Source organism: Coffea eugenioides, chromosome 1 (assembly GCF_003713205.1).
Source record: "Coffea eugenioides isolate CCC68of chromosome 1, Ceug_1.0, whole genome shotgun sequence".
Taxonomy (NCBI): Eukaryota; Viridiplantae; Streptophyta; class Magnoliopsida; order Gentianales; family Rubiaceae; genus Coffea; species Coffea eugenioides.
Genome location: NC_040035.1, coordinates 46,273,175 through 46,298,170, shown reverse-complemented (window position 1 = coordinate 46,298,170; position 24,996 = coordinate 46,273,175). Strand labels below are relative to the sequence as shown.

The 24,996-nt window shown below is 38.1% G+C and overlaps 4 protein-coding genes and 1 pseudogene across 4 annotated transcripts; 3 read left to right on the top strand and 2 right to left on the bottom strand.

Annotated features, from left to right (window-relative positions):
- The first annotated feature begins 2,846 nt into the window (after nucleotides 1-2,846).
- Nucleotides 2,847-4,823, top strand: LOC113774984 (basic 7S globulin-like). The gene has a single exon (XM_027319668.1). It carries the CDS (start codon nucleotides 3,091-3,093, stop codon nucleotides 4,480-4,482), a length of 1,392 nt encoding a protein of 463 aa, XP_027175469.1. The 5' UTR covers nucleotides 2,847-3,090; the 3' UTR covers nucleotides 4,483-4,823.
- A 124-nt stretch (nucleotides 4,824-4,947) lies between these two features.
- LOC113774994 (uncharacterized isomerase BH0283-like) lies at nucleotides 4,948-7,145 on the bottom strand. Its single transcript, XM_027319679.1, has 6 exons — nucleotides 6,955-7,145; nucleotides 6,653-6,856; nucleotides 6,006-6,317; nucleotides 5,634-5,795; nucleotides 5,401-5,484; nucleotides 4,948-5,207 (listed from the first exon to the last, which is right to left on the bottom strand). The coding sequence occupies exons 1-6, from the start codon at nucleotides 6,982-6,984 to the stop codon at nucleotides 5,100-5,102; spliced, it is 900 nt and encodes a 299-aa protein (XP_027175480.1). The 5' UTR covers nucleotides 6,985-7,145; the 3' UTR covers nucleotides 4,948-5,099.
- Nucleotides 7,146-10,598: 3,453 nt separating this feature from the next.
- On the bottom strand, nucleotides 10,599-12,186 carry LOC113775003. The gene is made up of 4 exons (XM_027319693.1): nucleotides 12,133-12,186; nucleotides 11,249-11,407; nucleotides 10,998-11,099; nucleotides 10,599-10,754 (listed from the first exon to the last, which is right to left on the bottom strand). Exons 1-4 carry the CDS (start codon nucleotides 12,184-12,186, stop codon nucleotides 10,599-10,601), a joined length of 471 nt encoding a protein of 156 aa, XP_027175494.1.
- Nucleotides 12,187-12,615: 429 nt separating this feature from the next.
- On the top strand, nucleotides 12,616-13,560 carry LOC113773743 (annotated as a pseudogene).
- Nucleotides 13,561-16,088: 2,528 nt separating this feature from the next.
- On the top strand, nucleotides 16,089-17,113 carry LOC113751067 (transcription repressor OFP12-like). Its single transcript, XM_027294926.1, has one exon. The coding sequence runs from the start codon at nucleotides 16,248-16,250 to the stop codon at nucleotides 16,962-16,964; it is 717 nt and encodes a 238-aa protein (XP_027150727.1). The 5' UTR covers nucleotides 16,089-16,247; the 3' UTR covers nucleotides 16,965-17,113.
- Nucleotides 17,114-24,996: the final 7,883 nt, after the last annotated feature.

Genomic DNA, 24,996 nt, shown 5'->3' with positions numbered 1-24,996 from the left:
TGGGAATGTCTTCTGCTGAGCGACTTGTTCAAGCTGGAAAACCTTCTCCGTTCGCTAAGTCATGGTCTGTTATTGCAACATCTCCAGCAGGTTATGTAATTCGTAAAGAAAGTGGCGCGTACGTGTTGCTGCTCCAGATGCATATTTAATCCGTTGTATTGAAGTTGCTGGGCCTGTCATGTCTGCCTTGTCTTTGAATGATCCCCAATCCCCTTGCCATCCATTTGTTTGTACGTGTGCCATCCAATTATCTTTGACAGGTGCCCGACCTAAGGCTAGTATTCCTGTTGTAATCCAATTTAATTTGTTTAGTCTTTTTGGTCTTTTGCTGGATATGACTCCGTAACAGGGTAAATGTTACTATTGGTACCCAGCTAAAAATTTTGGAACTTTGAGAATAATTTAGCTTTCTGCCGCGTCTTAATTTATTTATAATCTGTATAATCTCAATATAGTAGTTTATATGCAAGAGAGCATGAAAAGAAATTATACTGATTACCCGATGTGGCTCGTTTGTGTTTAGATTTGGACTTCTTGTCTTTAACATCTCCAACTAACAAATTAGCAATTCGATTGCCCATTCCTGGATGATATATGACGCTGCCATGAGGTTCTTGGCTGTTGTTCTTTCAGTGCTTTCTTCTTCTTTACGTATATATATATGGTTTGGGCTAACGGTCGATGATCCCATGACTGTAGTCTTTGTATATTCATTGTTGCTTTGAATTGGTTGGGAGTGGGGTCTGGAATGTGTTCTTTGCTTTCCGTTCATCTTTGGCGATGCTGTTGTGTGTGGTGGCTGACTATTCCCCCTTGTATGATATGATGAGAAAAAGACAGAGACAGACAGGATAATGTGATGTCCTCTTCGGAGTTGGGAAGGAGGAATAAATGAAAAAGGAAAAGGGTGTGGCTCCGGTGAGAAATAAATGAATGGGATAAGTAGGACATTATGAAACTCTTCTTTGTTGTTAACTCCTTTAACTTTGCACTACAAGCGAAAACTAGGTAATTTTTTTTTTACCAGATACGTTAGATTCTATACTACATCTATTCCTACTTTATTCTACACTAAGGGGAGGGGTAGGGAGAGGAGGACTCAAGGGGGTCAGAGAGGGAATCAGAGGGGATTGAACCGTCACCAACCTAAATGGATACCTACGCACCCCCTGACAAAATTTAAGGACAAAATTTAAGGAAATCCTGGATTGAATGTTGATTTTTTTGTCTACACTCAAGTGTCTAGTGGCCAACTACTCTAGGGTAAATACAGGAGTACTTTCCTCAGATTTTTCTTGACAATATTTTGTTGATTCAAACTGGGGCCTCAAGTGGAGGAAGGAAAGCGTTTAGCAATTCATCTTGCGGACGAAGAAGAAATAATATAAAATTGTTCTCTTTTGCTGAACTTCAGCGGTTAATGTTTCCGACCTCATGTCCAACAAAAACTTGCGTGGAGTCGTGGACTGTATTCTTTGTTCCTTTCAAACTTGGTAAGCACATATTCCATATAAATATATTATGCTAAAGTTTATACTGAAAAAACACTGAGGGTCTTATCATCAAATTTTTTTTATAGATTACTTTTTGAACTCATTGTTGTTATATCCATACCAGCAATTAGGGATTCATGCGAGCCGAGCTGTTCGCGAGTAGCTTGCGAATAGCTCGGTCAATGACTTGATTTGAAATCGAATTTAAGTCGAGTTTCGAGTTACTCGAGTATACATTCAAGTCGAATTCGAGTTCGAATTTTTGCAGCTCGTGGCTCGGCGAGCTACTCGTCGAGTAGTATAATTTAAATAATATATATGTATTATAATTATAAAATGATCATTATGAGTATAATTTATACTGAATTTACAAGATTGATTAAAAGCTCGATTGATCAGTTTACTCGACTCGATAAGGCTTGACTCAAGGTTGAGCCTTATCGAGTCGAGTCTCGAGCTTTTAAGGACTCGATCGAGTTCGAGCTCGAACTGAGATTCTCCGACTCGATCGAATACGCCCCTACCAGCAATAGATTTCACCTCTCTATGAATCTCGATCGAGCTCGAGCTCGAGCTCGACTCGACTCGAATACGCTCCTACCAGCAATAGATTTCACCTTGCCATATTCATAGTTAATTCACACACAGCGAAAGTTTCAAATTCATTAAAATAATTAAACAAAATTGAATATTAAGATATTTAACTTGATTAAATTTGTTTACACCTCTAATTAAGAGAATACACGGTAATCTCTCACAAGTAATTTTTTTTTTTATGTTGAAAGAAAATCAGAATTTTTTATCCTTGGGGTAGAGTGTCATTTATTCGGAATGAGGTTCAATCAGATATTCGGTTTAAGTGCCACAATTCGGGATGATCAAATTTTCTCTGTAATTATGGTAGCATGTTGGTGTTAATTCGATTTTAATAGCATCATGATATCATTCGCACGGATTTGGTTTAATTACTTGAAGTTGGAAGCCTTTAATGTACGACTGCCGCTTTCATCACTGAGGTTTACTTTGTACTAATTAAAAGGCTTTCTGTTTCATACTAATTTTAGGTTCATCAAAGGAGTATTATTATTGTTTTTGGTCATTGGCAAGTAACAAAAAGTAAGGTGTAAATGTGAGTGGATGGTACTCTATTTCATAAGGAATTGAATGCTATCTGATCACCCTGGTAGCCTAAATCAAGTTTTAACTAGCTTTGGAATGTAAAATAGGAAGCTACTTGCTTAGATGTCTTTTCACCGTAATGACCTGTGATTACTAACACCTTACCCTTTTTCTTTTTTTTAAGATTTCCAAAAAAAAAAAACTCATTTGCAGATTTGCGGAGCGTGAATCCGCGTTTTGCTTGTTTTTCACTCTTCCCGGGTGGATGCCGCTGAAATTGAAAACCTTAAAATATCAATATTCAGAAATTTCGTACTGGCAATCCAACCCCACATAACTCAATCCTCAGATAAAACCAATTCCCAACTCAATATCATATTCTGACTTCAGAACATGAGTGAAAGTACCAGTAGTAGTAGAAGCTAGCTCGCATTATTTGTCCTCCACCATCTTCTATAAATGGATTTCGCTGCAATGCATGGGTGGCAGTGGCATGCATATTATTAATGATTTGAAGTTGAAAGCCATGCAAGCTCCAGCTTCGAAGCCCCTCTCCTTTTCCATCCTCCTCTCCTCCTCATTGTTATTAATCTTCATCTCCTCATCTCTCCACCCCGCCCAAGCAGACCAACCCCTCCTCACACCCATCCAAAAGGACACCTCCACCAACTTATACTCTGTCTCAGCTTACCTCAAGACCCCTCTTCAACACACCAATTTGCACCTCGACTTGGGAGCCTCCCTCACCTGGGTTGACTGCACTCGTCGCTACAAGTCCTCCACTTACCGCCACCTCCTCTACAACGCCTCCCTCTGCCTTGAGCTCGACACAGGCATTTATGGCAACTGTTTCAAACGACCCGGTCCCTCGTGCTTCAACGACTCCTGCGAATTCTTCCCTGAGAATTCCGTGACTCGGCAGGTTGCCATAGGAGATATACTGCTCGACTCGCTTGCCTTGCCCGCCACTGACGGCCGAAACCCGGGCAAACTGGGCCTGGATTCGGATTTCGTGTTTTCTTGCGGTACAACCAAGTTGCTGAGGGGCTTGGCTAGAGGAGTCACCGGATTGGCGGCTTTAGGCAGGTTCAATTTCTCCCTGCCGGCTCAGCTCAGCCGAGCCTTCTCTTCTCCATTGATATTCGCGATTTGCTTGCCCAGTACGCCCTCCGCAAACGGCGCGGCTTTCTTCAACTCCGCTGGGCCATATTACTTCTTGCCCGGAATTGACCTTTCAAAATCGCTGATTTACACTCCCCTCCTCTTAAACCCCTACGGCGGCACCGTAATCACTTACCCTAACCGCCCATCGGATGAGTATTTCATTGGGGTGACTTCCATCAAGGTCAACGGCAATGCCGTGCCTTTAAATAAGACCCTCCTTGCCATCAATCAAGAGAATGGAATCGGCGGGACCAAGGTTACGACTTCCACGCCATACACCCTGCTGCACACCTCCATTTTCAAGGCCTTCACGGCCGCGTTTGAGCAGGAATCAGCCGCTCTCAACCTCTCCTCAATAACGCCGGTGAAGCCATTCAGTTTGTGCTACGAAGCGGACAAGATAGCCAGCACGGGCGTGGGACCGGCTGTTCCCACCATTGATCTCGTGCTGCAGAGTGATGATGTGTTTTGGAGGATCTTTGGCGCGAATTCGATGGTCAGCGTCAAAGTCAACGGTGTGGATGGCTTGTGCCTGGGTTTCGTGGATGGCGGGCCAAACCCCAGGACCTCAATCGTGATTGGAGGACATCAGATTGAAGACAATCTGCTCCAGTTTGACCTGGTTTCCAATAGGCTCGGTTTCAGCTCTTCCGTTCTGTTCCGGAGCACAACTTGCTCCAAGTTCAATTTCACCACCAACAAATGACTCCAATAATTCATTCATGATGAAGCGCCCCTTTCTTTTTTTTTTTCTTCTAAATATATAATAATCTGCTGTTTTAACAATAATGTACGTGTATTTCCTCCTTTGCTGCTCGGTCAGCGTTCCTCCGTTAATGAATAATCCTATAATTTAAAATAAATAAATAAAAAGAACAAGACTTGTTTTGCTTTGCTCGTAATTACTCGCCATTATAGAATCAGTTCTTAACTGGAGTGCTCGAGGAAGTATATACACGGACAGAGATAAGGTTTCGATAAGGTTGTTTTACTTTCAATCAAACTCTCCCATCAGATCAGCCTAATAAAGAAGACTTCGTAAACATATAGTTGCGCTATGATAGCACTGTTAAGTTACCAAGTTTCTTCCTTTTTCCTAATCAATTCAAGAAGTTGGATCATCAATGAGTGAGTGACTGCACAGGGTATGAAAATGCAGGTAAACAAAATATATCCTCACAAATACAAAGGCATACAAATTAAGCAGATTATTCGGTAGATGGTTTGTGGTACAAAAGAAGCGACACAAATGATCAATTAAAAGTTTGCCAAGATGTTTTTCAGCTCCAAGCAAATGTAAACTTTCACGGGGGCACATCAAATTCAGACCAAAATAGAGCCCTCTGTTACAACAACTGCTTTCCCTCGCAGAAGCACTCTTTGATTCTTCTCGTCCACATGCAAATGGAGCACACCACTTCTTGGTGATGCCTGAGTCAGGAGATCGGTTCTTAATAAGTAACGGGATAAAATCCTTGATTTCTACCTCTTCTATTTCTTACTGTCCAAATAATTTTCTGAAATTTCACCAGGAAGTGAAATTGGTGGAAACATACATATATTCATGTGTTCATGTTCAATGTGAAGAAAAAGGGAAAAACAGAGAAACAGAGTGAGAGAAAACCTGATATGCAACAAAATCGCATTTCCCAAGCTTTTTGCTCCAGTACGGTGCCAAGGCACAGTGTGCACTCCCACATACAGGATCCTGAAATTTGGAAAGCAAGTCATCTGACAGGATCCCCACCATTTAAAAGTCCATAAATTTGGATTTTTTCCTCTTTTGGTTAATCAGGCATATGGAATCATGTGATTAATTCATCTACAAGAATATTTCACAAGGTTGAAACAAATAACCTCATTGATCCCATATTTTGGGCAGAAGAAGCGACTGTAGAAGTCAAATCCAGATTCAGGGGGTGCAGGTCCTGTTATAATTATCCCTCCGCCTGGACATCTTTTGATCTCATCAAAAAGTGGTTCTGCTTCTACAACTGCCTTTCCTGATGGGAGCACAACCTACCAAAACATGACCACCATTGTCATTAGCATGTACTTTCTCAAGATTGCTCTTGGGAAATAGTTGATTAACCAAAGTTCTCGCTCTATTTTACTTGAGCATAATATCTTTAGTGGTTACATCATGTTTAGCAGCATGTTTAAATTTTTTCAACATGTTTGCGAAAGATAAAAGCACATAATGGTCTCTCAAAAAAAGAGGAAACTTACAAGGAGATCCTCTTCAGTAGTTGTCTCATGGATCTCGACCACTGAAGCACCATTCAAGCTCTTAGAGATTTCCGAGATCTTCGCAGAATTATGTACAGCAATTGGGACTACAGGAAAATCTAATTCAACAAAGTATTCCTCTTGGACATCGCCATTTTGATGGTCGATTGAATTTGAGGTTTTGGAATCTGGCACTTTCTTGGCTGTTAAAATTCCTGATAGCGTCAGGAATTCTATCTTATCAGAATTCACCAGACCATAACTGAAGAGAAAATATGAAGCTGCTAACGTTGCATGTCCACAGAGTTTAACCTGCAAATACAGATACAGAAAATGACCAGCACTCGATGGATATCAGATATGTCTTGCTACAATGTGGAAAACTTGATTTCATGCAGTCTTCAGTAGTAGTTGCCTAATTGGAATACTTGACTTCAATATCAAAGCGCCAACTTCTTTTATTTTAGGATCTAAGATTTGGGCTGAAGGGAAAGAGATGCCCAACCACAACACAAAGGCAGTACTAGTGCAAAGTACAGATGCGATTCTTTCGGTATTAACATAAAGGAAAATTTTCAAATATCAATATCCAAGACTCAACCTTGAAACTTCCGACTCAAAAGACAACGGAACAGGGGAGGACTGACCTCAGCTACTGGAGTGAACCAACGTAGTTTAAATCTGGGAGTTGTGGACTGTGAGTCAGAGTCGACAATCCGAGTGAGGTAACAAGTTTCCGAGATATTAAATTCGGTAGCAACAGATTGCATCCATTCTTCGTCTTTCTCGTCCTCTAACAAACACACTGCCGCCGGGTTCCCCTTGAACACCTTGTCCGTGAAAGCATCCACCTAAACTTACCCAATTAGACCCAATCAAATTAAGAAGGTATAAACCCTAATTCTGTGATGCGGTAATTGGAATTAAAACGCGAAAGGAGAACGCATACCACGCAGAACTTAACAGGTTTTCTGGCCATACTGCAACAGTATAGAAGCGTTATGTACCGACTTCACCTGCCTCCTGTCCTCCGGCTAAGTGAGCTACACCACTGGAAAGGTTATATGCTTGGGAGACCGAAGATGTAGGAGAAAGTGCTGAAAGTATTATATATATACAAAATGCCACAGCACATTTTCACGTTCTTTGTCCCATTTTGGCTTTTGCGATTTGTTTCCCAAGCTTGTCAATGCAAGCAGCAACTAGCAAAATTGTACTTCTCCACTAATATTCTTGCGCTACAAGCATACGACTGATTGCAATAATTTACTATTTACTATATAGATGATTGTACTTCTCCACCAATATTCTTGCGCTACAAGAATACGACTGATTGCAATAATTTACTATTTAGTATATAGGCAAATCCATCAAAACGTACATGATGAAATTTGATTCCAATCTAAATTTTTGATCATGTTTCATCTTAAATTCATCTAGGGGTGTGCATCGAATTCGATTTTGGTAGATCGGAACTATGAATTCGAAATTTTCAAAAATTTGGAAGTTGGAAATTTCGATATTTTTTAAAATTTGAATTCACAAATTTCGATTTCGATTCGATTTCATTTCGGAATTCGGCATTTTACCAAAATTAGTGAATTGAACTTATAAGTTTATAACATAGTTTGATAAATTAGATGCTAATTTTTGTTCTATACAACTAACTCAATTAGACTCGCTATTATTATATAATATAATAAGTAGTTAGATGTATTATTATATCATATAAATATTTTATACTACATATATGTATATTTATATTATATATACAATTTGAATTCAAAATAGATAGTTGATTTACCGTTTTCGATTCATGAATTCAAAACACAAAAATTTCGATTTTCTTTCCGCTTTTTGTTTACTTCGATTTCGAAATTCCGAATTGAAATCGAAATTGGTCGGTAAATCAATTATTTTTCGAAATTGCACACTCCCAAATTCGTCATATAACTCATACTTAATCATTTGTTAAGGGCTAAAATGGTTAAATCTCATTTGTAGTTAAATAAATAAGCTGATCTATATTTACTTTTATTCGTAAAAAAGTAGGATATGGTCTAAATTATATTTATTTTTCTCCTAAAAAGTGGAATCTGACCTAATTTATATTCATTTTTACCATTACAAAAGTGGGATCTGATCTTTTTTTTATATTAAAAATAACTACATGTAAATCACGTAATGATTTCAGGCTAAAAAGTAATCAAAAACTTGTGTTAAAGCCAATTTTTATTAATTTAATTTTGTAAGAAATATTAGTAATGCAATTTTTTGGAGTTTTTCGTAAAAAAATGTATCGTAGGGATTTGATATATGTGAGATAAAAAAGTGATCGGGAAATATTTTCACGAAAAACGTAGAGATTTTTTGATAGAAAAACTCATACCAAACAAGGCTTAAGTTGACATTTTAAGAGTGAGAAACAAAAAAATTTATTTGATAAAATGTGAGGGATGTCCAAATTCAAACATTTTCATCATCAATTCATACATTTCATACTTTTTTATTTTTAGAAAGAGCAAATGGATAGATTAGCTGTTTTTTAGGGTGTTTTTGAAAAAATTTACTGTAACAGAGTTTTTAGAGTATATTTTAAGATTTTTTTAGAAAATATTTTGGAATATTTAAGAGTAGTAGAATTTTTAAAATATATTTTAGGATTTTTTTAAACATTAAAAAAATTTTAAACTACTTTTTAGAGTACCTTTTAGAATATATTTTAAAAATTTTATCGTATTTAAAAAACTAGTTTTTGAAAAACTAAATGATCCAAACAAAGCCACGTTTGAATGAACATTTTTTCTACTTAAAGAAGTGTTCCACGTTTTTTCTACTTAGAGAAGTGTTCTTCAAACGCAGAGTTTTTAGACTTACTGCTCTTTTCTTTGACTTAGAGAAGTGTTCTGCTTTTCTTTTACTTAGAGAAGTGTACCGCTTTTTTTCTACTTAGAAAAGTGTTCTTCAAACGCAGAGTTTTTAGACTTACTGCTCTTTTCTTCTACTTAGAGAAGTGTTCCACGTTTGAATGAACATTTCTTACTTCTGCAGCGACGGTGCCATGCGGGTGAGGGAAAATGACCGCTTCTGAACTGTTTACGGCCAGATTTTGACTAAAAAAAATGTGCGATCCAGATAACTAGTTATACATCGATTTTCACAATATATGTGAGACTCGCAAAAATTTTATACTAAAGTTACACGTTATGCAAATAAAATTATACTGTGTGCAACCAAAGTTACGCGTCGTTGAAAATGGCCAAAACCGCCAGGAACGATTACACCTACAACCTTCCTGCCCCTTGTATGTGGCGGGTCCTCCTAAAGGGCCCATAGTTTCCTTAATCAAATTCATAATGCAGAAGTGACGAGGATGACAGGCAGTGACAACCAAGACCTTGGAGGTAGGGGTCAAACTCCGATAATATAAAATCAATAAATGTGTCAATATTCAAAATTTCATTTTTTCTAATGTTAAATGTGCTTAAAATTTACAGTCAAAATTACCTTTGAATTAACATACGTGTTTAACTTTTTGGTAGGTCTAACACACCTGTGAAGGGTAATGATTATGAATTTTCAATTATTTAGGGGGCAATATATGATAGGAAAGAGAATTCTAAAAATTTTAGGGAGAAGCAAATAAGGAACAACTTTGAGAATTTCTGAACTTTCTAAGTTTTAAACATAATTTTCTCAAAATTAAGGGGGTGTAAAGCAATGTATGGTAAGTAAGAGATTTCTAAAAATTTTAGAAAGAAGCAAGTGAGAAACGACTTAAAAATTTCTAAACTTTGGCGACCAAAAGGTCCTGGCCAACCAGGGTTCGAGTCCCGCGTGCAAATGCTCGGTGTGGAGTGGGGCCTCTTCTCCCGGATCGCAGGAGATTAGTCGGATTATTAGGTATTACCAGTCCGAAAACCCGGATAGCCCTCTGTAGACCAAAAAAAAAAACCACACCCCCTTAACTGCACGTGACTCCACCGCTAATGACAAAGGGCATCCAGTCGTCCGTTGATTGATGCGTACTTTGCCAGTTACACTCGCCTTTGGAAAGACTATGAACCGCCGCCCCTGAACAAGGAATGCGCCAACGCAGAACCAGTATGCTCAATGCTGTACACGGAAAATTGATAATGTCTTGGCAATTTACTTTCATTCAACCACATATAACAACCAGTCCTGACTCCCCTCACTTGTAAAAGAAACAGAGAAACTATAATATCAACAGCTAGCCGTGCATTATTTTCCCAGTTAGTCAGTCTCTGTAAATGATAAAGAGGTTTTACAGTTTCATTCTACAGTCGCTTGCTTTCTGTACATTGTTAACAGAGAATGTTTTGACAAGGTAACAGCACACAGCAAAACCAGCAGAAAAGGGACCAATCAGCTCTGAGTAAACTATTATTCAGAATCAATTTACAAGAAATACATACTTCACCTGCTGCAGGCCTAAATCAAATCTACCCGCATCGCGAAACAAATCATTTCAACAACATTTGAACTACCAAGCACTGAGTACGTTATTTTTTGGTACTAAAAGACAATGCACAAATTTGTGCTATAATATATGATCACATAATTGAACAATGATCACCAAATCCCTTCTTTCGCCATCCTGAGAAAGTTACAGAGAGTGACCATGTTGGGAAGCTCAAAATCACCGGCCTTCTTCTTCCTTATTCTGGTCATTTTCAATGTCTCTGTTCCCTTTGATTGCGTCACTGTTACTGACACCAAGTTGTAGAACTATTGAAAGGGAATTTTGGGGCACAACATGAGACTCATAACTAAATACAGAAGCCGGTTAATGACAACTGCTGCTCTTTTCGTTTAGGAAAAGAGAGAAATCATTTTTTGGCAGGCTAACACCTTTACTGACAAGTTATTGTCATCAACGACTTATCAATATCTAAGGGGAAATAATGACTCTTCGATGCTGAGTGCAAATAGTGAGTCTTACATCTTCAAGAATCAAATGGGCAGATATACCTCACAAACACCATGCAGCAACAACCGGCGGAAAGGATCTTGAACATTTAACTCAAGAACACCACCATCTCCAGTCTCCTTCACAAAGTCCCGGATGCACTCCTAAGAGGATGAGTAAATAAACACAAGAAGCATAGACAACATAAAGCATGCAAATAATACAAGATCATCACGACAATAGAGTAGATGTAGTGTAATAGATGATAAGAAGAGGAAGTAATTATACTCTGTCTTGTCGATCTCAAAGTTACCTCATATCCACTTATCAATTCTGGAAGAAAGCTACGACGGAAAGCTTCTCTAGTTCTACAATCAACTCTATGCCATGCAGTAAGTACAGCAACCTTGTCTGCATCACCACGACTTTTCTGTTTCATTCCCGAACCTTTGAGGGCTTCTATCATCATCGTCTACCATAAGGACAGAAAAATTTAAAAGAATCAGGCAATATTGCCATATCACAGGCCAAATTCAAAAGGTACAGGAGAATAATACCTAAACAAATAATGAAGTGTCCATATTTTTTTGCTGTCAGTGTGTGTGTGAGTGAGAGAGAGAGAGCACAAACAAACAAAATCTGACACTAGTAAACCTTAGTATTTAGTAGATTGCTAACATTTGGTATCAGGCAATATATCCTCCTCCCATCAAATTCCTCAACAACCATACTTTCCTACACCACCAACTCTCAATTCCAGCAAGCCATATTAAAAAAGATATACCAGCCAGCACGCACGTACACAAAAATGACAGATACAACATGAAAAATAGTAAGCAAATAAAGAAAAATAATGAAGAAGACAATGGCATATTTAATTCAATAAGTCACGAAAATGTTAGAGAAAACATATCATCCAACACGGAGAGGTGAACCAAGGGCTAAAGGCATCCATGGTCTTTAAAGTTCATGGCTCACCCACACCTTGTTTACTGATCCCTCAACAAACACATGTACTAATTTTGTTTATCCATGCAAGAGGACTTAATGAATGTAATCTTTATGTAAGATTTAAAGTTAGCAGGAGAGAGCGTAAGTTGACTTCAACAGTGAAAGGACCAGTGTAATGCAACCCAAATATCATGCAAAAATAGTTTAGAGATAATGTTCGTAATCATGTGGTAACGAGAATAATACCTCTTTATCCATATCCACGGTTCTAAATTTGTCCCATTCTCCTATATTTGTCATGCTTAAAGGGGACAGTGGCATACTTCTTCTATTTCTTACTGTCCGTATATTCATGTGTTCATGTTCAATGTGAAGAAAAAGGGAAAAGCAGAGAAAGAGAGAGAGAGAGAGAGAGAACCTGATATGCAACAAAATCGCATTTCCCAAGCTTTTTGCTCCAGTACGGTGCCAAGGCGCAATGTGCACTCCCACAAATAGGATCCTGAAATTTGGAAAGCAAGTCATCTGACAGGATCCCGACCTTTTTAAAAGTCCATAAAATGGGTTTTTTTTTCTTGTTTTTTGGTTCATCAGGCATATGGAATCATGTGATTAATTCATCTACAAGAATATTTCAGAAGGTTGAAACAAATAACCTCATTGATCCCATATTTTGGGCAGAAGAAGCGACTGTAGAAGTCAAATCCAGATTCAGGGGGTGCAGCCGTGATGCAGGAAGCTGAGAGCATAGTGCTGGGGGGGCAGACCCAAAAGGATGGTTCTGCAGCCGACATGAAAGCTGCAGCTGATATCTATGAGAGGCGTGGTGTTGTTCGCCCCAACCGAGCCACCAGTATTGTCAGGGATGGCGGTGTTACCATCTCTGAGGCACAAGTATGTGGCCGCCGTATCGACTCGTGACAAAGACCGAGAATTCTCCCGATTCGCCTTTTGACTCAACTGCAGTTACAATTGGAGAAGCAGCGGCTCATTTAGCTGGGGCCAAATTGATGGACTAGGGAGATGCAGCAGCTATCCAGGCTGCAGAAATTAGAGCCACTGGTCGAGGAAGCGTAATGCATGGCGGAATTAGAGCAAAAGCTCAATCAGCAGCGGCACATAATGCCTATAATCAAGCTTAGTCGATGTTCTGGCTGTAATTTAGCATCCGCTCTTACATTCTGAGTTCAATGTAAATTAAGTCGAGTTTTTGCATTTAAATGCTTTCTGCAGATGTCATAAGCATTGATTATCTTATATATAGCATGCAACTAGTAAGTTCATCGATGACAAGCCAGTGACAAGGGAGGCTGCTGAAGGGGTGATTGGTGCAGAAACCAGGGACAGGCCCGACATGACCACACATCCAGGGGGTGTTGCAGCATCAGCGGTAGCTGCAGCCGGGGTTAATAAGGATGTATGGTGTATCCAGACTTGGAACATCAAATGCTCTGTTCCACGTATGGCTGGTTGTGTTATATAGATGCCGTTTAGTAATTAGGACCTTGAAAGGATTAAAATAAAAATGTGTCTATTTCGTACGGGTAGTTTTTTTGTTATGCCATAGGGTTCCAATCTTTTACTGGTTTGCTTGGTCATAATTCTGAACCTAATGCAACTGCTATTGCATATGACATGAGCCAAAGTAGCAGTAATATGTTTGGGAGTGAATGAAGTAGTTCTTCTTAGTAATAAACATCTCTAATTAACAGTCCAAATTTGTTCCAACATTCACAAACTTAATCCTGTGGATCCTCTTCATTTATCACAACTTGCATCCTTAAAATAGGTATCTGGGCCGCCACCATTGATCGACTTTCTACCTAGAATCTATAGCAGAAGTCATAGAACCAACTTCATATATGAATGTTCGATTTTTCATTCTTTCTTTCTTTTTCTTTTGGGCCGTCCTTTTCCCGGCTTCCTTGTAACTCCACTTACGGAAAGTGTGAGGAAGTCTTACATAAGTGCCACTGTCATTAAATATTCAAGACTCTGCAGGAGAGGATGAATTGTCAGTCAGAAATTGGAGCATCATATGCAGCAGCGGTTTCCTTTGGGATGTCTGTATCTATTTGCATACAGCAGCCACAAATTATTACTACTATGTATCATAAAAATGTACAGATATTGCCGCTGCCAGCCAATATTTCAAATCCTTATCTCACGTGGGATACTACGATCGATTCATGTACAAATAAAATAATTAGGTGGACCATTGAGCTTGAACTCAAGTACCCCCCCCCCCCCCCCCCCCCCTCCAAAAAAAAAAAAACCAGCATTATTAACTCGAGTCTTTTAGATATGCAAAGATTCCGAATGTGCTATCTCCGCGGCATTTGTATATTTGTATTTGTGCATGCATGTCGTCGATCGACTGTTGGGCAACCGTAAGCTTCAATGAAGACACAATTAATTAATTCCATGATGCGTGCTCCTTCACTCCTAATGCTTAAACAAGTCACAGTTTCTGATATATGGCGGCCGGGGATAATGAATTTTTAATAGGACTCTTTATAAGTAGCGATGATAGGGTTAATTGTTTGAATGAAACTTTCATATATTGTCTTTGTAGATAGTAATGATGTGAAGCATGTCATCCCTCTCTTATCTCTTACCGTTTGTCATGATCCCAATCCACCCGCCCGTGAAAGAAAAGGCTATTATATATGCATTTATTTTTGTAATCCGGGCAGCATGTCCATGGCTGCTTTGCAGTCAAGAATATCCTTTCTGAATTTTCACGTACGTGTGAAAGTCGTAGGATCTATTGATTATCATACAAGACAGAAGATATCATCATGGCCTAAGTCCTAAATTGTAGTATTTGAGCAGTATTTTGAGTAGACTAAAACAGAATACCAGACCGCAATCATTTTGCACGACGGCACCTGAAACTGAAACAAGCCCACATATTCTAGCAGCTTCAGCAAAAATTTGTGTACAACTTCGATTCGACCCATTCATTAATTACTTTTCATATCCGTAATTTGTCTGTCTGAATAGGTTTTTATATGCCAAAAATTATTTGATTGTATTATAAATATATTTTTAATTATCTTTTTATTTCACATGTATCACATAAAAAAAATATTACATTACTTTTTAAAAAAAAAAAATTAATTTCAAATAATTTGCTATTTAAACACACTCGTATATTAGTGAAGCAGGCTGGCTTTAGAGTTTAGATGAGTGAAGAAGAAGCGGACCGAGCACCAAGATCAGTAAGGGACTAGTACATACTGATACTAGCTCTCTACACATTTTCGGTTTCAAATTGCCACACTCCAGCGGTGGATTTGATGGATGATTATCATCGTAAGACATGAAATTCTTGTTCTTCTTCTGAATTTTTTTTTTTAAAGTTCATTTCTATCCATCCTCTATCCGGCCCCCTCCCTTTTTTTATGTTTTCTCTTTTTCTTTTGACCTTTTAGATATATATATTTTTTATAAATATGATGTATATAACATAAATATTGATATGCGTCCATTAATTGAGAACGAGGTCCACAACCCACCAGCTCCTATTGCATTTTGCTAATGCCGCTGAGTAGTCGCCTTTTAAGTCCCAAGGGGCCAGGAACAAGCTACAAAATCTTCACCAACTCCAATGACCCCTAAGCCCCACCCTCCCGCTTTCACTCCTTCGCTAGTTGCATTTTGCTGGATTTGTTTTGCCCTGTACTAATTAGATATTTACAGCTACCATATATCATGATATGTATGGTAATGGAGGAATACGGGACAATAAATAAATCCATCTTTTGTTACCAATAATACAGCATCAATAGTATTTGAAAACTAGTACTTGAAAGTTTGAAGTTTTGATGTACACATCCCTCTAAAATGATATACAGACACGAACGCATATTTTGTGAATGTAAGGGTTGTACAAGTGGGACATTTTTTATGGTCATTTTTTTTTGTAAAAAATTATTACGTTTTCGTGGACATATTTTTTAATTATTTTTTTATTTCATATACATCAAATCATTATGATATATAGAAATCAAATCGTTATGGTATATATTTCTATAGAAACTTCTAAAAATAATAATCCAAACGGAGTTTAAATTTGCAAGTTCCTTCCTCTTATATGATCAATGAGATTCTCTCACTTCACAAGTCTCAGTATACATAAATATGGGTTGGCCAGCCAGCCTATAGGTTCTAAGCGCCAAACTCTTGTCCGAATAGTGAACAGTGAACGCACTGCATCTATCTATCCTCCCCAATTCCACCTCTCCAACTCAAAAAACTCATCATATCATACCAATAATCATATTCCCTCCCTCCCTTCTCCCTGAGTCCAAAGTGGAGAGTGTAAATTAAGCAAGAAGATTATAGGGCGAGAAAAAATGCCAAGCAATCTGGGAAGAAACATAAATCTTTGCTTCACAAATATCACGGCACCCTCATCTCCCCAATCCTCGATCCAAGCTGAGCACAGCCGTTCCCTATCCAGCTCCGCAGCATCAGTCCTCATCAAGAACTTCAACTCCCTCTACGATTTCACTTTTGACTGCACCACCTATTCCAAGTCCTTTCCCCACCCCACGTCCGCCACCACCACCTCCGACGACGACCTCTCCTCCTCCGAATCCTACACCACCTCCTCCACCCCGGACTTCTCCACCGTCTTCGCATCCCAACGCTTTTTCTGCTCCTCTCCTGGCCGTTCTAACTCCATCATAGACTCCTCATCGTCCCTATCGTCAACCTCCTCGTCGTCTCCGGGCATCCCGACCGAACCCGACAGCGTCGTGGGAGGAAGCATTGCTGTTGCGACCTATTCGCCAGACCCTTTCATGGACTTTCGACGGTCCATGCAAGAAATGGTGGAGGCCCATGACCTGATCGACGTTGCAGCCAATTGGGACTACTTGCACGAGCTTCTCACCTGCTATCTGTCTCTCAATCCCAAGAGAACCCACAAATTCATCGTCGGAGCTTTTGCCGATCTTCTTGTCAGTCTCATTACTTCATCATCACCAGATGATGAGCGCTGCCGCTGTACGAAATCAAAATTCTCCGATGATGGTCGTAAGATGTCAGGCATGGGTGGACGGATGTGAAATTTTTGCGGGCCCCTAGCCATTAATTAAGATCACGTCATTGTTTTAGGGAGGAAAGGCGTTCAAGGTAATAAGGTGGTGAATGGATAGCAATGAGAGTCGAATCTCTGCATCTTTTTGAGGAAAGAAAAGAATACGAGTGGCTGCAAATGTGATTAATGTAGAAAATTATGGAAATCTGAAAAGAAATTGATGTAATGTTGACAGTTCATTGTTATGCATGCATCTGGTCCCCTATTGTCCTCAATTATATCGATACATAAATAAATTTAATGGTATCATTAAGACCTTTATATTTCTGGCACTTCTTGTTTCTTGGTTTTTAAGTTACTTACATGCTTCTAATTTTCTAAATATGCTAAGCAGCCTAGCACGGCTGCACGACACAGAAGCAGAAGCAGGAGACGAAGCCTTGGTCTTTGCTTCTGGTGGCAGACTCCCTGAAAAGTGTATCTACTTTTTCAGAGATTTTTTTTTTTTTTTTTGGGGTTAATTCAGATTCCAGCGTGCAGGACAATAATGGAATGAAGACAAGACCAGATTTGTACTCTGACGGGATATCCAGACCATCCACCTTTCCAATTTCTAAAAGCTGCCCCCGTCTTTAATAGAGTACTTTCATTCAGTCACCGTGGCGTTCTTCCTATTGAACTTCTAACCCCGACCCTAATCGAAAGAAGATGACAGACAAAAAGGGTCCTTCTTACGACGTAGTTGGCCTTCACTCATCAAGGAGGGCATTAGGCTTGGGCAGAAGCTAAGGTAGTTGGCCTTTCGGCCTCGCTGCCCACGCCCGCTGAAGTCGATTGGGGAGAAAGATAATTTGCTACAATCTGTATGTTAATGATGCATCTGTTGACAAACATTGGTCATGCAAGTTTACCTTCTTCTACCATAAGGAAAGAAAACCAAATGGCAAAAGAACTTCTTAACATTTTGTTAGCTTTGGCAATGTTTGTATTGTACTCACTGTATACGAACATTGGAAGCTGTAATTCGGTCGTCTCACTTCATTTTGCCACCTTTTCTCTAGTTTGGAGAAGGATTGTATATTAGTGGTATGACGCTGGAGTTTAATTTAACATATAGTAGTATTCCATAATAACTATCCTCAGATCCGTTTTAAGTGGGGGAAATCATGCGATTGTCGAGGACCATCAGTAAATTTTTTTTTTTTTAAAAACTGTGTGTGTTTCTTTTTTGGCCTGCTTAATTAGGAGAAATGAAACCTACTTTTTAGCCAGCAGGGTTTCATTTTTTGAACCCCTCGCCCCTTCCCCCCTCCAGAGAATGATTAAAAGAGTGTCAAGTTCCAAGAATGATTTAAGAACATGAGCCACTAGCTAGTTAGTTTGAATGGAATAACATGATTAATGAAGGGATATAATCAAGACAACTAGTACTAAGTAAATATAATTATTTTAACTCACACTTGTTGATCTGTATGAACATGAAAATAGGTCTTAGTATCTTTTATGTAATGGAGGGAAAAGAAAACACGTTGACCAACTAGCACTGACTCCGAAACTGGCTTCAAGTTTAAGCATTAGGAGTCCGTGGAAACCAGCGGGCTAAGTGATCTCTGCAGAGTGCAAACGACAATTAAAATTCTTAAAATTTCATTAACTGTTCCAATCAAAGAGTATAAAACAATAATGTGAAGGCATCGACAAACTGGTGGATGGTTGATAAAAGTTGATGCCACGATTTCACGGGATTATTTGTCTTACGCTGTACAAACTACATCGAGCCACGATAAACCTTTTTAATCTGTTTTTTTTTTGCTTTAAAACTAAGCAGTATAGACAACAAATTGGATAGGAGTTGATGAAGCCAAAATTTTTACAGTTTATTATGCGGCCACCACATAGCCGAGAGGGAATCTCATGTTTTGTTTTGCCTCTTGTTATTTAATTAATTATTCGTGAATATTAATTTTCTTGACAATCTCTACCTAATCCGTGAATATTAATTTTATCGACAATCTCTGCTTAATTAGGATTCTGTTCTGCTATTTTTTTTTTAATGAAAAGATAACTCTCATTCATCCCCACCAATAGAAATATTTAATCATCCCACCAAACAAGTTTAGACTTCAAACTAATCCCAAAATGCGCAAGAACATGTGCAGCATTCCCTGTCCTATCACCTGTGTACATGTACAATCCTGCATTTTTTTTTTTTTTTTAATGTTGAATGCAATAGTAATTGAGCTTGTTCCACTCAAGTATCAATGTATGAATAATCAGGCTCATCATGTGTTGTACTAGCTCATAAGAATCACCTTCCAAGTCAAACATCCCCATATCGGAAGTCCACAATAACTGTCAAAATCTCTGCATCAACAACATTGTTAAACACTCTGGTAAGGCAATCAATGCTTCTTTTTTATCATCACACACTATTACCCTAACTTCTACCTTCTCTCTCTCTCTCTCTCTTTTTTTTCAAGTCCATCAATGCTAAATTTGACCTTTCCGTGACTTCATCCACGTCCTAATCATTCAACCCTGTGTTTGTTTGAACACTAGCAGTCTCTTTGTGTAGTTAAGTGAATTTCAAGGAATAAGAACGAGTGAAATCTGCAACCTCTTTTGCTTTCATCACTTTATTCTCAAATATCAACTCGTCACATTAGTCTGCTCTTTCATCTTTACTGCCATGTGATGCATGTATTTGGCGTTCTTTCATGGAAATAAATAATTACTTTCTGTTGACTCATATCTTATTTTTAGGTGTTTATTTATGTAGTGATGATTAACAACACATCCGTTTGTTTTACATGAGATGCAATGGAGGACAAAGCGTATTCTTCTGTATCACTAATGAATGGTGTTTGGACCATTCATTTTCTCAACTCTGTTGGTCGAACTGCTCTGGATTTATTACCCAACGACATTCATTCTTTCTTTAATTATTTTGGATCTTACATATAGCGAAGGAAAATATGAATTTTTTAGTTAATCAAAATTTTTTCTTGCCAACAAAAAAAAAGGTAAAAGTATCTATTGTTTTTTTTTTTTTAGTCTGACACAGGAGTGTCCAGGCCTTTGGCCCAACTAATCCCCAGCAGCTCGGGAGAGGGCGCCCCAACCCACTCCGAACGTATTAACAGCATGACTCGAATTATGATGGACATGCCTAAAAAGAAACAATTACACCGGTTGAGCTACCCCGTTAGACAGTAAAAGTATCTATTGTGGTTTGTGACTTTTATGCAAAAGGTGGCATAGGCACAGTTAAGGTTACCAAGTAAGTAACTTAAACCCACTCAAATGTTAATGACCTTTTATAGTTTTATGTAACATCTTGGACTTCGAAGATCTTAAACATAAATTCATGAGCGCTTCTATAGTAGACAAAGAATTTAAGCCGAAAGTGTTGTGAAAACATCCATAATTAGAAAAATGATTTCTACAAAGATGCTTTGTTACTTCCAGAAAAAGGAAAATGCAGAGTAATCTTGCTGGTTTAGAAGCAGTAGACAAAAGGGTCATCGAATTATAAGGTAAATTTCTATAAAGTAACGGCAATACAGGTCCTTGTGAATTACCAATAAAGGCAAATAACAAAGCGTACTAAAGAAATGGATGACAAAAGCAAAAGATGGACGTGAAAAGATCAAATTTTGAGTCGATTCTTCACTGCCTTAACCTGAAGTAGCATTTGATGTGACCCTACTTTTGATGATCTTAAAATGGATTAGATTTGGGCTACACGCCCTTTTGCCGGCTCTGGTGAAGGCCTAGGTCCATTCTCATTATCAAGCGTTGCCATTTATTTTGCCCATGGCCGTCGACGTTGAGTTTTTAATTTGCAGGCTTTTGTTTGGATTATAAGTTATTTGAGATATTTTTACTGTAGCATTTTTTGTAATGTGATGTATATGAGATAAAAAAATATATTGAAAATTATAATGATGATGTAAGCAAATATATTTGAGAAAATAATCAGCTGTCCAAACAAACTTACATATTCCTTTCAACTTACGGGCCGTTAACGAGTCTGGTTGCAAGATCAAAATTGTTATGCCGGCCAATGTATTTGAACCCTTAAAGAAATTATTATTATCGGTGGTTCGTTGATTTGGTATTCTCTATGTGTTAGTGTTAGGCCTGTCAATCGGGCCGATGAGTTCAAACTCAACTCATTTAATTTGAATCATTTTCGGGTTTCGGACTATGAGTTTCGGGTTCGTAAATGTGAAACTCATATTCAACTCACATAATATTCGGGTTGTGAGTCTTAATCGGGCTTAGCCCAAACTCACTTATTACTCCTTAATTTTCTTAATATAATTACTATAACTATTAAGTTGTAAAACTAATTTAACATTTACAAGACTATAATATTAAAACTAAACATGAACAAATAATAGTTCTTAAAACGTATATAAACCAAAAATTTTCAACAATATTTATATTTAATCCATTCAAAATGCATGAAAAATAGTAATAAAACATGCGATCATAAGCCAATACATATTTAAAAGTTGAAACTTTTTTTATAATCTTGTGATTGAAATCCAAATATGCTTAATGATTTTTGTGTTTGTAGACCAAAAAAAATCAACCAATATTATGCCAATACAAAAATTTACTCAACCAATAAGAAAAATTAGAGATTTAGTTATGCATTATCAATATTGGCTCTCAAGAAAGCTCATGAAAGAGTTTTTAGATGTATTTTTGTGTTTTGTAATTTATGTATATATTTAGTATTTAGTAATAATATATTTGGATATATAATTATACATAATATCAAAATATAAATATTATATATATAGGTAATTAAAGGGCCGGGCCTATATCGGGTTTGAGCCTAATAAGGCCCAAGCTCGGCTCACATTTAATTCGGGCCTATTTTTTAGGTTTAGACTCAGACCGGCTCACTAAATGATCGGGCTCATCGGGCTTTCTGTCGGGCCGAGCGAGTCGAGCTCGGGCTGGCCCAACCCATTGACAGTCCAAGTTAGTGTTTTTTTTTAGAGGTGAAATTTAAGAAGCGGCAGAGAAATGTAAATCCAGAATCTCTAAATAAGGATAGACAAAAATATCCGTTGATATGAAAATTCATTATATTCGATCCGATTTGATCTGAAAAATAGGATATTCGATCCACATTTTTTAGTTGGGTCAAAAAAGGGTTAGATATCCGCTTATATGCAGGGCAAGTTAGGATCACAAGATTAAATCAGTGTACATCTCTCCTGCGCAAGTTGCAATTGTCAAATCCACTAATCAACAGGTTTAAGTTCCAATAATTATGATGCAATCTGTCGAAAGAGACTCAAGACCCAACAGAATTCCGGATCTGATAACTATATATGAAATAAATTTGGATCTAACAACAAAAGAAGAAAAAAAAAAAAGCAAATTCTCACTAGCACTCCTAGAAGAAGCAGAATATTTTAACTAAGAACCCCTATGAAAAACAGAGAACTTTCACTAAAAAAAAAATTTAGAGGATATTTTATTGAAACTTATAGTAAAAGAAGAATTCTGGTAAAATCAAACAAAAATGACAACCATTATTTTGAAAACAAAAGTTCCACCAAAACATGAAGGGTTAGTGGCCCGCTGTCCCCTCAATTCTTGGACAACCATTTCTTCTATAGTGGAATACAAGGCTGTGGTTTTGAACTACATGTTCTTAAAGATCCTCCAACAACCCTCATAAGACTCAATTAGCTCAGCTCCTTGTTTAGTGTTTAGTTAACGTGCCTCCATCGTACCGAAAAAGAATACACCATGGCTGTGAAGCATGGTCACTAGAGTGGGATGCAGTTTCATCTTCTTTACCCCAAACTCAAAAAATGAATAAAAGAGAGAGAGAGAGAGAGAATGCGATGAGCGTCTTTAACGCATGAAGGTCTATTCAAAAATCATACAACACATGGCATGTGGAATTTACGTGGATGAGAAGCATGTTTATGATTTATGAGAATGGATGGGGCTTGATCGGGTAAAGCCAAGATGACTGGTCCTCTCAATTGCACAGCACACATGGTGGGTAGGGTTGAAACTTGGATGACATTGCGACAAAGGACTGAGTCAAGCGTTCCGACTTTTACCCTACAAAATGAGGGAAAGCTACATGATTTATGGTTGTTAAGCGTCATGATGGTTACTCAAATGGGGGCAAACCAACGATTCAATCACAAAAAGAAAACGGACGATCAACTTTCACATATACCTTACTGTCTCTTTTACTTTCTTCTTTGCAAAAACACCATGGCATATGCAAATCCTTCAAACCTGAGAAAGTCGTCACTGGAGGGGGCTGGGGACTCGATTCTCTGGATCTCATCGTTGCCGCTCTCTGCCGTTTTCATCAGCAAGCTACACTAATAACGTTGTACATGCCAGAATGAAGTATTGGTGGTGGTTCCATTTTCTTGATACTCTTATACTTAACGCGTGTCTATTACTGTTAGAATAATACCCCGACTAATCGGGCTAGATAAACCAAAAAAAAAAAAAAAAAATGGCACACGATGAAATCGTTCACATATATTATTAATGCTATAAGACCTATCACGTCTCCATATTATCCACTAACCTAATCTCATGCAAAATACTACTGGTTCCTGAAGAGAATCACTACTGTAATTTGAGCGTTGGAGTTGGACTAATAATTGGTGTATTCTGATTCTTCTGACAGGTATCAACACTAATTTCATCCTCGCAATAAGCATAAATGGACAACATCTGGTGAGACGGTACATGATAAGGCGAGGAGGCGTTCGATTGGATAGGTTGTTATTAGGCACAAATGTATTTTATTTTTTTGTAAAGATAAAATTAATTAGGAATCTATCTGATGTATTTTATTATTAGCGTGTGTATATACATGATGATGATGAGTTAAGACGCAAATTTTGGCCATCCATCCGAAAAGCCATTATTAATATTTTGCTCAATAAATGCCCGGATGTCTTGATCTAGTCCAATAACTCGAATTGCAAATCCGGGTCTACCAGCAGGTTAAGTAGGGTCAATGTTGTCTGCCTGAGGTCAAGTTGAGCGCTGCCGACTCCCTCTCTCTCTTAACTTCTTGTTGGACGGAAGCTGAATTGATTAGCATAATTCATGCCAATTCCTGCCTTCTGAGTTCCGACTAGGTAGTACTAGTAATTATTCGTGGGTGGTCGTAATTAGAGGCTTCTGGACCGCATCATTTAAATGCTGTGGCTGTATTAATTGCGTAAGGGAAACGGTCACATTAGCACTTCTATCAAGTTGGAAGAATTAATTGTGATTAGGTTTCAAAACAAGATTGGTTTGGGCGTCGTACATCATATGTAGGCCGACCGACCACCGCCTAATTAATACGAAAATTACACGTGAGAAGATATTTAGGGCGGAGACGCAACTTCACCTTCTAAAAATCTTCAAATAACCAAACAGGAAATTACCTTCCATTCTGTTTTAAAGACGAAGAAATTAATTTTATATAGCGGAAAGGATCAGATCCAGGTATGATCTGGAAAGATATAATACACTATTACACTTATTGTGGGGGTGGGGGGGGGCCATGAGTTCACGACTTGACTGATTCAGTTGCGTCATAATTGGTCGGATTGCAATGAATATGATAATTGCACTCATAATTCATCATTGCCTCTCCAGAATCCAGATTAGCATGTAAGGCTGAAAGATAATCAATTGACTCGAAACGAATTTGGTTTGATAGGAGCTCGTTCGAGATTGGTTTGCCAATTAATAAATTCAAGTTTGAACATTATTTTATGTTCAATAATAAACTCGTTCAAATTCAACTTAAGAAACAAACTCTCATTAAATATGAACAAAATTTCGAAGTCTCATTAAAATGATCAAACAAGATTAATCATTAGGATGTTCAGTTAGATTAGCTCCGCTTGCACCCCTAACCGAATGCTTTATTCATTTTCCTATTATCTGCCCCGGTGGCTAAATTCGTCTTTCTTGGAGCCCCGCGGGAAATGAAAATTACAGGAGTACATATATGTATAGTTTCCCCTCTCGGGCTATCAAGAACTCGAAGACAC

Bases quoted from the DNA above. Each gene is read 5' to 3' on its own strand.
- LOC113774984 (XM_027319668.1), top strand. From the start codon at position 3,091: ATGGGTGGCAGTGGCATGCATATTATTAATGATTTGAAGTTGAAAGCC.
- LOC113751067 (XM_027294926.1), top strand. From the start codon at position 16,248: ATGCCAAGCAATCTGGGAAGAAACATAAATCTTTGCTTCACAAATATC.
- LOC113774994 (XM_027319679.1), bottom strand. From the start codon at position 6,984: ATGGCCAGAAAACCTGTTAAGTTCTGCGTG. The intron at 6,857-6,954 runs GTATGCGTTCTC...GGGTAAGTTTAG, and splicing joins AACCTGTTAAGTTCTGCGTG to GTGGATGCTTTCACGGACAA. The intron at 5,485-5,633 runs GTTATTTGTTTC...TCCAAATTTCAG, and splicing joins CAAAATATGGGATCAATGAG to GATCCTGTATGTGGGAGTGC.
- LOC113775003 (XM_027319693.1), bottom strand. From the start codon at position 12,186: ATGACAAATATAGGAGAATGGGACAAATTTAGAACCGTGGATATGGAT. The intron at 11,408-12,132 runs GTATTATTCTCG...TCCTTATGGTAG, and splicing joins CCGTGGATATGGATAAAGAG to ACGATGATGATAGAAGCCCT. The intron at 11,100-11,248 runs GTAACTTTGAGA...TCATCCTCTTAG, and splicing joins AATTGATAAGTGGATATGAG to GAGTGCATCCGGGACTTTGT.